Here is a 17,709-nt window from a genome sequence, read left to right as displayed (position 1 = left end):
TCATTAAAAAAGGCAGGGGAAGGGGATGAAAGGGATTTTATCTACAAAAAAAAAAAAAACCTGTAAACTACTTGCTTTTGTGCTTTTCTTTAAATTTACCGTTTTGAAGAATTTCAAACTCTCTTCAAAATGATTTGATATAAGGCTTTTCAACTAACAAAAAAGCATTACACATGCACGTGTTTTTTGACCAAATATGTGAAGAAAGATGTTTTCTTTCCAGGAAAGTTTACACCCCACAAAATCTCAGACAAGTATAGCAAGGGTGGGTAGGAGGGAATATGTATCTTTTAACAACAACATGATAAATGTACAAATGTTCTTGGCTATAAAGTGAAAGCAAGACAGCCAAATCTGCCCCTGATGAAAGAGGCTGCTATTCAAATAACCAAGATGCTATTTCAATAACTAAATTTCTAATACACATAACTTTGTAAACAACAAAAGAATAAGATTGGTAAAATTTTTCTTTTGCCACACATACACAAAAATGTTTACATGGATGTAAAAGGTTTTACTTTCTTTAAAAACACTGAAAAATCTGTCCTCATTAAAAAAGCATAAATAACAACCATGAGTTTCTTTAACATTGTAAGTTACCTCTCAGGTCTTTCTTGAGTTTTCTGAGGTCTTTTTGAAAGTCTTCAAACTTCATCTGCGAGGCCTGAAAGAGGTCCTGGGGTTCGGGCAGTGGAAACACACACTGTTCCTTCCCAGCATCCTGATCAGCAGGAAGCACAGAACGTTTAAATGAATGAGGACTGAGCAACAGCAGCAATGACAAAACGAAGACAAACACGGCCAAATCGCTCAACAATGAGGAATAACAAGATGTGACTCTATGTAAAAACTGTCTCACCTCATCAAAATTGCGAAGATAGTAGGAAACGATATATGACAAAAGGCTTCTGCTATTGTCCTAGACAGAGAGACCAAAGTGAGTAGAAATATATTTTTTAAATTATTAAATATACAATGTTAAATTAAATTCACTCCAGTAAATCCACACATGTAGATGAGAATATTTGGGATGAAAGGTGAAGTTCTCTGTTTCTTCTTACTTTACCGGTCCAGACGGTCTTGTTTTCCCCACTGTTCCCACCTAAGCCCCAAGTGGAAGCACAGCTGTTTCAGGGTGGGGTCTCAGATGTATCCACCTTTCTGTTTTCACCCTCCTCGACCAGACAATTAGTTCATTAATTTTATGTTTTATTATTGAAAGGTATAACTACTATCTAAACTGAAATGACTAAACATCACCAGCATTTCTGCATGGTTGGACCAACAGGGACCACTCCAACAGGAAGTTTGATTGAGGCTTGTTAGTATGTAGATTAAGAAATTTTAAGTTAAGTATTATTTCAAGTAAGCTGGAGCTTTAAAAATGCAAATGCATATTATAAATTATGTCAGCAACTGAGATTTAGGAATTAATATCCATGCAGCTATAAATAATGTAATATATGTAGTTCTAAAGAAAAAAAATGTTTCATATCGAACAATCTTCAAAGAATAGCTTTCCACCTTCTTTCTGGCATATTTAGAGGAATTAATTTTTATTTTTTTTTTCATTGCTCAAAATTCGTATTAGATAATCTGAATGTGTGAAACCAAATACATATTTTAAAAATACACCCTATAATACAAACTTTGTTTTCTGGAATGTTCAATCTAACCATGATTTTTCCCCCACTGATAATAAAAGAACAACATCCCTTTATAATCAAGTTTGACATGACATGATAATATATCTATTAGACTCCCCATATATATTTCTATATACATATATTACATGGAAATATATAGCTATAATAATAAAAGTAATACATTTATTAGAAACAGGAGTGCTTGTAAAATGATTTAAGCACCTGACTTCCTTTGTCTTTCCTAACTTGCAAATCAGTGAAATGATCAGCAATACCTGAATCAATTAACAAAACACATTAAATGCCTGCTGACAGGCGTGCTGAGCAGAAGTTAATTCTGACTGATCCAAGGAACAGCTCCATCTATGCAGGTCTATATAACTATATAGATATAGTTATCTTCATTTTATACAGAAAGAACCAAATAGACTTTGCATATAGCTCTTGTGAGAATGCAAGTGAAATTATTTTTTAAAAACTTCCTTCTTGATTATTTTTTCCAGATTATTCCTTAATTATTTAAATTAACGAAATTTAACTTATAGGAGGATTGAATAAGGTATATCAATTAATACAAAAAAACCCCTGGGCTTCCCTGGTGGCACAGTGGTTGGGGGTCCGCCTGCCGGTGCAGGGGACGCGGGTTCATGCCCCGGTCCGGGGGGATCCCGCATGCCGCGGAGCGGCTGGGCCCATGAGCCGTGGCCACTGGGCCTGCGCTCTGCGGCGGGAGGGGGGGGGGGCCGCGGCGGTGAGAGGCCCGCGTACCGCAAAAAAAAAAACAAAAAAAACAAAAAAAAACCTTTATTCATATATAATTATGATCATAGAATCTATTTCAGATTCATTTTGATAAGTAACATTATATTGATGCTATTTGTATTCCAATGTTATTTACAAAAACTACTTGTTTCAGTCCAACAATCAGCTGTAAGAACTATTCAAAAACTACCATGTGTTTAGAAAAAAACCTTTTGTTTTTGAATAAATGATTTATCATGTTGACATATTGGAGGTTCATATGAAAATGTATATCATACAAATAAAACATCATTTGAAGAAATATAACCATAAAAATCACAAAAAATATATGCTGTTGGTGTTCCAAGCAAGGACTATGTTTTTCCCAATTATGGAAAAGCACACTGTCTGGCATTTCATAGAAGTCCGATGAAGGAATGTTAAATGAACATATGAGTGGATATGAATGAATAAACCAGTGAGTTGTTGACTGGCAAAAAAAAGCAAAAAAAGTATCTCCCTTCTATCAGGGAGATTATTGCCTTATCTAGGAGGGCCAATTCTCTGTAATTTCATTTTTATAAGCCAATTGTTCACTTAAACTCAATATTTTAAAAACATTTCCTTCATAATTTCCTTCATCATATAGTTCTTTGTGAAGACTCTTTTATCAGAGAAACAGAATTCTATTATTTTCTAAGTTTACAATGTCAGGCTTTAACTCTGACCACTGTGGTGGTTTCCCTGATGTTATATTTCTACTGACACTCTCATAATCTCTTAGATGTTAATTTTAAACAAACACAACTACAGAAGTAGAATAAAAAATAATAATTAGGTTTGCAAAAGGGCTTAGATATTCTCATATATACCAGTATCAAGGAGAGGATGATATAGAGAAAAACAGGATCATCTTTTAAATTTTATTTATTAACTACTTTCACTCGTCTTTGCTTTGGTTTTAAAACATGGGCCTGTTGGCCTCCATTGCTTAACATGGAGAGAAGAAAGGGATGGATACACTGTCTAATTTATAGAAATCAACTAGTCCTCAGATCCAAAAGGATAAATATTAGCAAACATGGGGAAGATATTAAAAAGTAATTATTTTTATTTTAAAATACTGTCTTCTCAATTATTCATTAGACACAGGATTCAAAATTACTCACTTTAGGAAACACTATTCTTCTCTAGATCACAAATATATGGTGGCCACTACTTTTGTCTAGCTTAGAACACAAAGGAAATTTTTACCTTGGGACATAAATATTTATCACACTGGTTTACAGTCAAACTTATTACTCAACAAGATGCCCAGTCCTCAGTGTGCTACATTCACTCACCCGAAATACTTACACTGCTTTTGACGTCTTTCAGCTTTGGGAGGATGTCTAACCCGAAACCATCTGCCTGTCCCCGAGTCTTATTTCCACCATTCATGTAGTTGCCAAAGGCAAGAACCAAACCCAAAACTTGCATGACCCCTGAGCCATTTTTTAATGTCTGTAAAACAGGATAAAGAAGAATCTCTCACTCACAGTCTTGTCTGAATTACCTTAAGTCAGTGGCAGATATTCATATTATACTAATAATTTGGGGTCACATCCAAACTTCATCAGTGCTCATTTTAGTATATTTAAGAGTAGTGTCTCCAAAGATAACTTAGAAAAAGTTGCACCACCCACAAGCATGCAGGTTGTGCTTCTGTAGCTGAGATGTACCAGCCTAGGTCATTTCTGTGATGTAACTGCATGGAAAACAAATATGGCTGTGATATGAGAACCACCACAAAATAATATCATTGCCATAGGCCTAACTGTACCTGCCTCTGTGCAACGCAAATTTTTGGCATAAGGTGTAACTACCAAAACGTAGTTATAAAGTTTAATTTCCAAATTTAGATTTATCCCTGAAAGGTTCATACTCATTTCTTCCAAAACACACAGTTTAAGTTGAATTTGTACATCACTTCCTCTGAAAATGTGTCTTTCATGACATCTTACTACTTTTCAAAATGATTTACCATAGCCAGAAAGAATGGTGCTATTTTGACAATTTGTTTTAAATGTTAATATTGGTAATTTCTGCCAAGCATTTGTTCTTTGTTTTCAGAAGAATATTTATCTTCTGTCGAGCCATACAGCTGCTCCTGAAGCATTTGGTTTGAATCACTAACAATTTGTTGAGGGGCCCTCTCCAAAATGGAGGAAAATAAAGAAAATGTCTTCACGTGGCTTTTGGCTGGCAGTCTGATGGAGGAGAGGCCCATGACAAGGGAATATTGTGCTTTGGCAAAAGCAGGGGGACAGAAGCCTGCGTGGGTGGATGCCCAGTGACTGTGCCCCAGCAGCGCTGTCCCGGGTCCACTCGCCCTCCTGCACATTTGCTTTGACCTTGATGCTCAGTCATCATACGTTCTCTCTGGTGGGACCCCTATCCTTCAAATTTTATGAGTACTTATGGTAAATAAAGGAAAACTCGTTTGAAATATGAACATGACTGAACACAATTAAAGATCAGAACCCAAGCGACAGCCGCCGATGGACCAGCACCCACCTCACACAACTTCTGTAGCAGCTCCAGTTTGCGCCGAATTGAGCAAATGCTTTCTGAAAATGTGGACTGAAACAGGATGCAAAAGACTCGCTCTGAAAAGTTGGGGATTAGTGACAGTTCGTAAAGGAACCTAAGGAAATAAAGCCAAGTTAAGAGGAAAAAATGATGCACATAAACACGTTCATCCTCACATCATTCATGATACTGATGCACAGAAGGTACTTCATTTTCTGAATGGAAAGAGCCCCCCGTGGCCTGGACGCCGCCCGCGGGGCCGAAGCCCTGCTTACTGCTCAGGTTTGTCCAGAGACTTGGCGTTTTCCTTGTCTTTGGAGGACCGGCCGTGTTTTTCAATTTTTTCCAGTTCATCTGACTGTGCTCTCTGGAACAACAAAAGCCAAGTGGTTTTTAGATAATGATTATCTCAAATACAGCAAAACTCTATATATTTTCATATTTCTTAGCATGTTTGAAGTAAAGATCATCTCTAAATCTTCCAAATGTTATTGTCTGTTAGTGACATGCAAAATATTTATTCCAGCATGTTTTAAAACAACACAGTTTCCCTCTCTTGTTTTTTAGCCGTTTATAATACCCTCCAGAATGCAAGAAATTAATTTTAAAGTGTCATTTCTTATTCAGAAATTAATCAAGTTAAATTTGGAAGTAATTTGATCCTAAAGCTGTTAAAGATTTTTAAAGGGAAAAGTACCTATTTAACTACTGCAATCATTGTTTATATCTGTTTTGGGGAAAGAACAGTACAATTGAATTATTAAGTCATGGAACAAAAATAAAAGATTTTGATTCTTCTGAATTTTCTTTTTGATACAAAAATGGCTCTAGGCTTTTCTTTCTAGGTGTCTTCTTTCACCTTTTAAAATCTCAAGCTAAAAATTTTTTGTTCTAAGTTTGTTTCTTTATAGGAGGGGATCCTGTGCATTTTAACATAAGGTAGAAGATTTTATAGGCTTCAAGAGACACAAACTTACTCTTTGTGGAGAATTTGGATGATTTTATTTTCAGTCTTGTCTCTGTAATTCACAAAGATGTTTCAAAACAGCCAAAATACTATACTGTCTAAGTGCATTAACAAGTTTGAGTAGACCACCGTATCTTGGGTTTGAGTCTAGTCCTCCGATATTAAAATTCCTTCAACCATTATTTGTTGTTTACACAGAAAATCAGCTCAGCCATAAACTGCTGTAGATGACAGAACCTGATCAATTTCTAGAGACTACAGATTTCCTCTAAACAAAGAATGTTCTGTTTTGAATTCACTGATTGTTCTGAAATGCAGGTTTTTCTATAGATGGGATTAACTAGAAAAGACTAGTTTCTCCAAGGAAGCTGCTTTTGGCATGGAAAGACTTGATGACTGATCAGTAGATCTTCTGAGGGTTTGATCAGTTTTGCTTCCGGAACGTAATGTGACAAAAAGGATACTGAGAAGTAAAGGTATGACGTCCACCACAAAGCCTGCCTTGCCCACCTCGACCCCATTATAACCAGTCTCTCTCTAGAACAGCACGGAACCTTGTGTTCACTCTGTGTTGTGCTACACGTACCACAGTGTCTCACTGGTGATGCACACGCATGCCTACAAGCTTCTGGAGGAGGAAGGCCATGTCTTGCTATGGTCCTAGTGACTGGTATGGTTCACTACGGTATGGTCAGCCCTCAGTATCGTGGGTTCCGCATTTGTGGATTCAACCAAATGCAGATCCAAAACATGTGGGGAAAATTCCATAAAGTTCCAAACAGCAAACTTGGATTCACTGTGCTGCATCAACGTTTTACACAGCACTTACACGGCATCATAAGTAATCGAGTGATTTAAAGCATACGGGAGGGTGTGTGGGGTTATATGCAAGTACTGCACAACTTCATTTAAGGGACTTGACCGTCTGCGGATTTTGGTACCAAGCCCCCGCAGATACCGAGGGGTGACTGTGCAGTTAGCAGTCAGTAATTTTTTTTAAACATTGAAAAATTAAATCAGTAATTGAATATGAAAATAGAAGGCCTCCAGTTCTGGGGAAAAGAGGGAAGTAAAAGGATGAAATCTAATGACAGGACACTTGAAATAAGAACTAGTGAGGACATGATGATACAATGCCAACTGCTCAGCATCATCCTGAGAGTACAATGAGAATCCTTATGAGGTAATTTGAATCCAAAATAGATACCTATGCCTGCATGAGACAGAATGAGTCACTTCAAATGCTAGAACACAAATAGGTAGATAAAGAAATAAGAAAGCTATGCCCAGCAAAAGTACATATGACTTCACTCACCTGTACGTCCATTCCACACAACTCTTTTGGGTATCCATCATTCATCTCTTACACAGGAATACTCATGTGTGTAAAGGTACAAGAAGTAGGACTAAAACATCGTAGGTTTTTAAGCAATATTTATCAAATCTACAAATTCTGCTATTCATCAGTACACCAAGACCAACTGCTTCTTCTTGCCCTTTGGCTTTCTCCTTGCACAACATGTGGGATCCAGCAAAAATCAGTTATTTTCTAGCTGTTAAGGCCCCAAATTCTTACTCTTATCAGCAACCATCAACTATGTAAACTATTGACTACAAATCTGTACCAGAACTCAGAGGTCACCTCGATAATTCTGGCTTTGTTTGACCCCCAAAATGAAGTTAGTCTCAAGGGTTCTTCTCTGGTCCACCAGTTTGAAGTAATCATCAGGGTCGGGCTTTAAAAAGGATGAATTTTAGGGATTTATTCATCCACCGATTCAATCAAAGACGGACTGTTTACCAGGCACTACACCAGACACTGGAGATAAAAATATATACGCTGGGCTTCAGATTCAAGGAAAATCCCACCACACGACACATCATGTTGCTCATAACACCACTCTTATTTGCTCAACCCTGCTACAGCAATCTTCCACTGCTTTTTTGTTGGGTTTTTTTTTTTTTTTTTGGCGGTATGCAGGCCTCTCACTGTCGTGGCCTCTCCCGTTGCGGAGCACAGGCTCCGGACGTGCAGGCCCAGCGGCCATGGCTCACAGGCCCAGCCGCTCCGTGGCATGTGGGATCCTCCGGGACCGGGGCACGAACCCGCCTCCCCTGCATCGGCAGGCGGACTCTCAACCACTGCACCACCAGGGAAGCCCCCCCACTGCTTTTTAAAACTATACATAACTCTTTATAAGAAGGGGATGCTAGTGACCACTCTACCATACCAGTGGTGATGAGAGTTATCTATCGAAATAGGTTCATTTTTCCTTATGGCCAAAGACACACGGGCAAAGTAACTACACACTCACATACCAATGAACAACATAAAGGAATTTCCAAGTTCCAAACATTCAGGTAGCAAGGCTTCCCTCTCCCAGTCTCACAAGCCCAGATGATTTCAGTCTCCAGCACAGGGGCTGTCTTTTGGTTACTACCTTCCTTTGCTTACTGCACACTCCCCCTTCCCACTCCCACCCCGATTACCTGCAGGTTTGTACCAGAATTTCCTTTTCTCAAGAGTTCCTGTTTGCCTAAAAATGAAATAGATCTATTGCTGCTAAGTTGGAGGCTTTCACCAGTTACCAAAGATTCACGGCATCCAACACCCAGACACAATCCTCACTCAACCGCTGGCCAGAACTGACCTGGATTCCTGGCTGCCAGCCCCGGATTTCACCAGGTATTTTGACCTCCGCGTCCCTAAACCCACATGCCCTGCAACTGAAGGCTGCTCTTCCAACTCCTGAGGAAAACCGTAGCTCCCAGAGAGGATGGGGCTGGGGAGCAGGGGGTGCAGGGGGAGAGGAAGCTGTTGAGAGGGGTAACGTGCTTTCCTGATGCCGAGTCTATTGCTGGCATTCAGCCAGTGTTTCTCAAGCGGGGTTCCAGGGAACACTGACTTGGGTCCTGAGATTCATTAAGCATTGCTGTGTGAGGACTTCCTCCGGAGGTCCAGTGGTTAGGACTCCGCGCTTCCACTGCAGGGGGCGTGGGTGGGGTTCAACCCCCGGTCGGGGAACTGGGATCCCACATGCTGCGCGGTGCAGCCAAAAAAATGCTGTATGGTACACGCTAAATAAATACTCTCAGAAGTTATGTTGTTGAAAAACCTATTTCATTTTATCAGCTATCCTCATACCTAATTGATCATAAAAAGTATGTATGTGAGAGGGCAACAGAGAGAACAAGATAGAAACGCTCCCAAGGAGCTGGTGTTCCAAGGGATGCAGGTGGGAACACGGTGTAGGCCACACTCTCACCAGTCCCCGTTCGGTTTCTACCATTTTCTCAGTGTTTCTAGTCTACGTCTCATCGCTAAATCTTGGCCTCAGCCCTCGCCCTCATGTCTGCCTCCGGATGGGCTCCCGCTGGTCACAGCATCACACCCCCTGTCCCTGGAGCCCCGACAGCCATCCTCAGTCCCCACCGTCAGGCCCGCGCTCCCACCCGCCCACACACGACAAAAGGCTTCAGCCCGCGTTTCCGAGACAGCCCGTTTTCCCCTGCATACGTCCACACGAGCAACTGCTTCCCCAATATTTTCTCCTGCATAGCTCAAAAGCACCTTGGACAAAAAAGTCTAAAAACAAACTCATGTTTTCTTCCCCAAAACACTTAGCGGTCCTGATGACAGCAAAGTGGAAACAAGTCACCCAGCCGGACGCCGTTGAGTCGCCCAGCCTCAGAGCCGCTCTCCCCCGCCACTCCCAATGCCGTCGTGCGGCCCGGGCCACCACCCTCCCGCTCGTTCTGCCTGGCCCCCGTCACCGCCCCCAGCTATGACACCCACCCTACAGGGTACGCAGTGTCACTCTGTAAAGATGCAGACCGGAGCCTGTGCTCGACGCCACTCCTCACGCCTGCGTCTCGGCTGACCCTCACTCTTAGATCAGCACACAGACCCCGGGTGCCCGCGAATCACCTGTGGCCCGCTGCCCGCCCCCATCTTGTGTCCTGCCCACACCTGCTGAGCAGTTCTGTCCCCACTGGCTTTCCTCCAGTTCCTCAAGTGGATCCCACTCCTCTTACACCGACGCTGCGCCTTGTGTCTGGAACATTCCCCACACGTCTCACCCCTCAGCACCCCTGCTTCTCTGCTCTGGGGAGGCCGCCCTTCACCTCCTCACCAGCCTGGGTCCTCCTGGGGACACAGCCCCGTTGGGCATCACCACTGGAAATGAGTCTGGGAGGCGTGGCTCCCAGAGTACAAAGACAGCTCCATAAGCCCAAGGATAATGTCAATGTTTTCATCATTGCAACCAGAGCACATGCCTGAAATAAAGCAGACGTTTAATAAATATCTGATGAAATAATCACAAACATATGGAGTTTATTATATATAAATTACTCCAAAGTCACTCATTTCTTCCTAACGTCCTATCTCCTCATTCAATCTCATCTTTTCTCCCCTTTCTGCAAATAGAAACAGTAACTACCAGGCCTTGAAACAGTGGGTGTCTGACTTTGGAGAAGTCAAGGTCACAATGTCTGGTGATGTGGACGACAGCAGCCAGGCAGCCGGTTCTGTGCTGGATGGCGGTTGAGGGGAGACTGTGCCTGGTCTCCAGGAGTTTTCTTTTCTTTACTCCTGTGCTATTGATCCAGCATCAGCAGCAACCTTCCTCTTCCTGTAATTGATCTGTAATTATCTCTCCCTCTCTCCGCTCACCCTTCCCCTCAGCCCTTTCTTTCCTACCTGAGCCTCAAACTCCCTTCTCCCCCACCCATCACTCCCTGAGCCCTTCACAGCCCTCCCTCTCCTTCTCCAGCTCAGAATTTCAGAGGAAAATTGACTTCTCTCATCTTGGGCTTGGTTTATGAATCCCCACGATCTGGCTTTTGTTCTCTCACTAAGCTCAAAAATGATCTTCTTAGAGCCAAGAGTCTCTTCTACCTGTAGATAAAACAAGAGCTCCTATTTATTGAGCCCTTAATAACAGTCAGGCACCCTGCAAAGTGTTCTCCATGTACAATATCATGTAGTCCTCACAGAGCCCTGACAGGCATCATTATCACCAACAGCATCACCCCCATCATATGATGAGAATGCTGAGTCTCAGGTCTCAACCAGTAAGCATGGGTGCCAAGGTCCAAGCCTTCACCTATCGTCTCCTGATGTCAAGGGGCTGACACAGATGTCTTTTTTACAGAAGTGCTACTGAGCCCCAGGCTGCCTACTGAAGGGGCCCAGGGTCTTGAAGACCAACATGGGGCCAAGATGAGGACACCCCATTCCTTGCCAGTCATTCCTGCAACTAAAAGTCCTGGAACTAAGACTATAAACAAACATAGGAAAGCTGTGAAAAATGCAGGGAAGGCTGACTGGCCGGGAACCTCACAAGCTGAGGAAAGCTGTAAGCTCCCCGTGTTTTCTTTCCTCCTTCATCCCCAGTGGGGTGCTGGAGAGGCCTGGATGCAGGACCACCTCTAGACAAAGGACGTCTGGCAGAAAAAACCTCATTCTTAACACTTGTCCTACTCGAGCCAAAAACCAAGAGAAAAACTGACCCCTCGCAGAATCAGTGTGGCCGAGTGGAGAAGCGAACATCACCCGACCTGGCAGCAATGCGGTAAAGCTGGCTGGCAGGAGGCAATGCTACTTAGCGACACTCTTCCCCGACCTCCCCCCCCAGTGTCTGGGGGGCAGCTGGTACTTCTCCCACCCCCGGCAGCAACGAGGCACAATGAGGTGGCTCAGAGGGTTGACAGTGAGCCTACAATCTAACTGGAAAAGGGGCAAAAGACGTGGACCTCACCAAAGAGAACACACAGAAGACAAACACATGAAAAGACGATCATTTGCCATTAGGAAAATGCAAATTAAAATCGCAGTGAGATATTACCATACACCTACCTACTACAACAGCTAAAACTTAAAAGATGGTGACAGCACCAAGGATGCAGCAAAATTAGATCTCTCCCATATTGCTTCTGAGGACGTTCTGGAGAATAGTTTGGCAGCTTCCTAAAAATACATTCTAAATATACATTTAACATATGCCGGGCATTTATCGCAAAGATGAGAAAGCTTATAACCACACCAAAAACTTAATGTATATGAATATTCATAGGAGTTTTATTTGTAATAGCCAAAACCTGAAAACCCAAATGTCCCTCAATGTAGGAAACAAATTTGGAGTGTTCACACCATGGAGTACTATTCAACAATGGAAAAAAATAAGCTTTTGATACACTCAACACTTGGATGGATCTCAAGGGAATTATACTGAGTGAAAATAAGCCAATATCAAAAGGTTACAGGTTACATCCTATATGATTCCATTTATATAACACTCAAAATGACAAAATTACAGAGATGGAAAACAGAATAGTGACTGCCAGGGATTAGGAATGGGGAAAGGGGTCTGTGCAGAGGTGGAACAATTCTGTATCTTTTTTTTTTTTTTGGCTGTGCCACAGGGATTGTGGGATCTTAGTTCCCCAATCAGGGACCAAACCTGGCCCTGGCAGTGAAAGCACCGACTCCCAACCACTGGGCCACCAGGGGATTCCCAACAATTTTGTATCTTGATTGTAGTAATGGTTACACAAATCAACACATGTGATAAAACTGTACAGAACTACACACACATAGAAACATGTGCATGCACGCACGCACACACACACACAAAGGAGTGCATGAGGGACCAGCAAAATCGAAAAAAAGGTCTATGGGTCATACCAATGTCAATTTCCAGATTTTAACACTGTACTACACTTTTGTAAGATCTTATCACTGGGGAAAACTGGATGAAGGCTACACAGGGCCTCTGTGTACTCTGTATGTTGTATCCAGTGAATCTGCAGTTATTTCAAAATAAAAACTTAAAAGAAAAAATCAACACAGCCCACTGCTCATCTGTTCCTTTATGTCCCCAAATACGTTCCTCCTTTGAATATCCAATCTTGGTCCAAACACCCAGGAAAGAAGCGGACTTCGGTCTCTCCCCTCCCTCATCCTGTTAGGCAACACTTCCTAGCTCATCAGTCCTGAAAAAACCTCAGGAGCAGACTTCCCCCTCTCCCATCTCAATGCCACATCCATCCCTGTCAATCTCAGCCTCTCCCAAATCCCATTCCAACTCTCCTGTGGGCTTCCTTCCTCCAACACAAAATTCCTCACCCCATATCACTCTGCTCCACCTGCTGGGAAAGTCCTCATCTCTACTCTCAAGCTTATAAGAACATCTGCAAACAGGCCCAAACCTTGCCTCACTACGAAGATTACTCAGGGTTCCCCAAATCAAGTAACTGTCACCTCTTCAGCAACTGTCCTGTTCTTTCCACAGAACTCTGTCCCAGCACTTGTCACCTTAGCCTGTAACTATTTAGTTACGTACCTGACCCCCAGTGTCTGCTTTGGCAACCATCCAATGGTTAGTTCCTCTCATTTTATTTGAATAAAAAACATGCATGTTAGATACATTATAAATAAAATATCCTTTTCTGTATTGGACTAGGGACGTCTCAGCAATTTCAAGGGGAAATGCTTCTGTATTATTAAACGACCACTTAAAATATACTTTTTATACATTACACATTCAAGACTTTATGGGTGGTCCCTATACTATTTGTTGACTTGTATTTCCTCTAATCGTAAAAACTAGCTTTTCAAGAGATATACTTTATATAGTCCACAGACTAACATACTACAGTCCAACAGATCTTTCCTCCCAGGTAAAACAAACAACTGGAATTTCGTTAAATGCCAAGGGCTGAGGGGAATTTACAAAATGATGGTCAAGGACACATAGCAATGGTGGTCATAGACACATAGCAATCTCAAGTTGTATGTCAAGGGCTGAGATAACACTTAACCATATATTGGCAAATCACCATATACTGGTAAGTAAACAAAGATTTCAGAGCCAAATATATATCTGGAATCATTCAACTTCCTAAATGTCAACTGAAAAAAAACCCTACACAACCTAAAAGTTGAGGATTATGTTTTAATCGGGGACCTTACTGAGGACTCTAGCCCAGGATATAGCCTCTCAGATACTCTGAGAGTATGCCGGGCCTCTCAGATAAATGCCGGCATATGTTAAATGTATATTTAGAATGTATTTTTAGGAAGCTGCCAAACTATTCTCCAGAACGTCCTCAGAAGCAATATGGGAGAGATCTAATTTTGTTCCAAAGAAGTAAGGGGCTTTTTGCTGAAGAAAGAAAACAAAAAAAACACGTAGTTGAACATCAAAACATTACTGCTAAACACAAAAAACAGACATCTCAAGTTAATGATGTTAGTGCTTTTCTGTGTATGGGAGGATGCCAGAGGCTAGGCCCATTGAAATTATTCCTTTGATGTGAACCTCAGCCATCTGAGGCCAGTGTCCTATTTTTCTCCACCCTAAATGTCGGGGGCAGCCACTGTGGCTGATGGCTTGACGGTGGGCAACATTCTTTGCTTACTGGAATGGCAGGAGACACTTTTTTTTCCCCAAAATTCAGTGAAGGAAAATGATAGGAATTTTACATCCTTATGAAGAGATTTGACTACTCCTTTAATTGATTAATTGCTGAGCTAAATGCTAGTTATCGCAATCATGGGCAACAAGGAGGGAAGGATGATGGACCCCTCAAGCAGAATGTCAAAACCATCCAATGCTATTCCTGTTCATGAATAATTTCAAGTCAGTTCTCTGCTTTGGAGTAACCAAGGCTCTTAGCAGGTACCTACAACAATCAACACTTGCTACCACTGAAATATCTCTACCTTATATGACCATTCACAGGCCAAACCTGCAACTCTTCTACAAAAACTATTACATTCCTAGTCTAAGTACACTCCTCTATCATCAGCAGAAAAAGGGATTTAAAGAAGGTATAGCCCCTGAGAAAACCATAATTCAAAAACAGTCATGTACCACAATGTTCATTGCAGCTCTATTTACAATAGCCTGGACATGGAAGCAACCTAAGTGTCCATCATCAGACGAATGGATAAAGAAGATGTGGCACATATATACAATGGAATATTACTCAGCCATAAAAAGAAATGAAATTGAGTTATTTGTAGTGAGGTGGATGGACCTAGAGTCTGTCATACAGACTGAAGTCAGAAAGAGAAAAACAAATACCATATGCTAACACATATATATGGAATCTAAAAAAAAAAAAAAAAAAAAAAAAAAGTCATGAAGAGCCTAGAGGCAGGACGGGAATAAAGACGCAGACCTACTAGAGAATGGACTTGAGGACACGGGGAAGGGTAATCTGGGACGAAGTGAGAGAGTGGCATGGACATATATACACTACCAAATGTAAAATAGATAGCTAGTGGGAAGCAGCCACATAGCAAAGGGAGATCAGCTCGGTGCTTTGTGACCACCTAGAGTGGTGGGATAGGGAGGGGGGGAGGGAGGGAGACGCAAGAGGGAGGAGATATGGGAACATATGTATATGTATAGCTGATTCACTTTGTTATAAAGCAGAAACTAACACACCATTGTAAAGCAATTATACTCCAATAAAGATATTTAAAAAATAAAATCATATATACTTACAAATAAATAAATTACATATATATGTAATTTATATTTATATATATATATATATATATATAATAAAAGAAGGTACAGCAAAGATTTACGGCACCAGCTTGGCATGAACATTCATCGTGGTTGCTAGCCAACGGCACCATTTCTCTAATGCCTGCCTGCTATCACGGCAAATTGCTGGGAAAGGTTTAATGTATGTGTGTCAGGAGAGACTTCCCCCGAGGAGAGCTGAATAGTCTGTAATTGGACCAGAATTTCTCAGGGAAGTGTGAACTCTGGCAAAGGCATAACACAGCAATCATCCCTCTATTCTTGTCTTTCAAGCAGTACCTGTGCTCCCAGCTACAGACATGCCACATCTCCCCTCCCCAAACCCAACAGCCTTCATATCTACTATTTTTTAGGAGATAGGACTTAAAGTGCCTTATGATATATATTGGGATAAACTATTATTTCGTTGAATGTTAACACTTGAATTACTTTATGGTTATTAAAAATTTATGCATATTGCACCTACCCCGCAGAAGTATATCCTCCTTGCTGGGGGAGGCTGGGCAGCAATAGGTACCTAGCACATTTCCTAGAAGCATACTATAGACAAGAGCATAATTGGAAAAGAAAATGTGTAAGCATAAATTATTTTTCAAGGTATTAATATACACTATTATTTCTATATACATTATGTTAAATATTTAATTAAATATTCAATATTATATTTTAATAGGCACAATATACATAGCTTTCCAGAAATGGAGCTACCAGTCATATCTAAGAAAAACCTTACTTCAATTTTAGCAAGTGTTCACCAGTTTGGAAAATCCTATTAGTGGTGATAAAAGTAATTTTAGCTGCTATATTCAAGGCGATTATAAATAAAAGGACAAATATTGGTCTCCTTCATCATACCTTCTGGTTCAATAATTTACAAGCATCATAAAATATTATAGATTACTTTGTTACTTCTACTTTAGAGTGTAGACATTAGACCTTTAAAGTTATATATGTAGAAAAATTTTTATCCATGAATTTCTTCTCAGGATGGTAAAGGAAATGTGGACAAAGAATGTCGCTGCCATTTCAGTAAACAAAGGATGTTGCAGTCATCAAGCTATCCCCACATGTTCTCCCTGAGGGAACTCAGGATGGAGTAAAGCAGGACACTGGCCCTAGGTAGTTAAGGTACACATCAAAGGAATGATTTCCATGAGCCCAGACGCTTGCATCTTCCCATACACAGAAAAGTGCTGAGGTCGTTAACTTGAGATGTCTGTCTTTGTGATTAGCAATAATCTTTTGAAGTTCGACTACATGTTTTTTTCTCCTGTGTATCTTGACTCTTCCCTTAGCTCTTTGGAACAGTCCCTCAGAGTTTTCTGTGAGGCTGTATCCCAGGCTTAAGTCCTCAGTAAGTCTGCCGAATAAAACATAATTCTCAACCTTCAGATTGGGCATATTTTTCAGTCAACAGAAACATAAATATTTGTTAGGAAAAGGAAGCACTGAATGGAATGGATTGAGAATTAACAGCCTGGTCTAAGGGGTACCCATTCGGGATGACTCATCCTTCTGCTGGAAGCTCCCTAAATAAAGAGACTCAAAAAGGAAAGGAAAGGAAAGTGGTAACACCGGAGCCTGTCGAGCAAATGTCGCAATGTGAAGCGACACAGTAAATGTCAAGGGATTACTTCTTGACATTAGTAGTGGGTCTGGTAATGTGAAAAGAGAGGGTGTGTGGGGAAAAGGAGGTCAGGAGCAGAAAGAAGCACCACAGAGTCATGAGCACAATCTCTCTAAGGCCCCTCACGGATACACAAGGAAGCCAGTGACCTTGACGCTGCTGGCGAGGTCAACCCAAGCAGCTCCCCTGCTGTGCTTTATGTGCGTGCGAGTGCGAGGGCGGATTCTGTGACGTGGCTCCAGAGACCCGGCTTTCTGTCCCGATGACGAGAAAGCAAGAGTCTTTATTTCAAATGTAAAAGTAAAAACTGACCCCAAATTAACTTTGTTGAACATCTGATCACAGTTCCTCTTTCTCCTTAAAATATATGCCATCATTTAAGTAATGATCAAAACCTCAATGTTTTTAAAAACATTCTGTTTAAGAGAACGTGTCAAAGCTAGTGTTATGTTCACCATAAATAAATGCATTCATTTGGTAAATATTTCTTTGTAGTGCTTAGTGGGTTCCAAGGGAATATGATACTAAGGGAAAAAAGCAGACACAGAAGTTCCATGATGTTCCATGGAGGGGATGAGAGTAAATCCTGGGAAT

General features: G+C 41.2%; 1 protein-coding gene across 1 annotated transcript in view; it reads right to left on the bottom strand.

Annotated features, from left to right (window-relative positions):
• Window positions 1–17,709, bottom strand: part of LOC132439500 (formin-2-like) — a 313,506-nt gene that overhangs the window by 84,625 nt on the left and 211,172 nt on the right. The window contains exons 9-13 of the mRNA XM_060033791.1: window positions 5,234–5,325; window positions 4,944–5,073; window positions 3,744–3,890; window positions 860–919; window positions 601–721 (exon numbers count right to left, since the gene is read on the bottom strand). Of these exons, the coding sequence (XP_059889774.1) occupies window positions 601–721; window positions 860–919; window positions 3,744–3,890; window positions 4,944–5,073; window positions 5,234–5,325 (550 nt within the window). The remainder of the gene's footprint in view (window positions 1–600; window positions 722–859; window positions 920–3,743; window positions 3,891–4,943; window positions 5,074–5,233; window positions 5,326–17,709) is intronic.

This window comes from Delphinus delphis, chromosome 16 (genome assembly GCF_949987515.2).
Source record: "Delphinus delphis chromosome 16, mDelDel1.2, whole genome shotgun sequence".
NCBI classification, from domain to species: Eukaryota; Metazoa; Chordata; class Mammalia; order Artiodactyla; family Delphinidae; genus Delphinus; species Delphinus delphis.
This window is presented reverse-complemented; position numbering and strand designations above follow the sequence as displayed.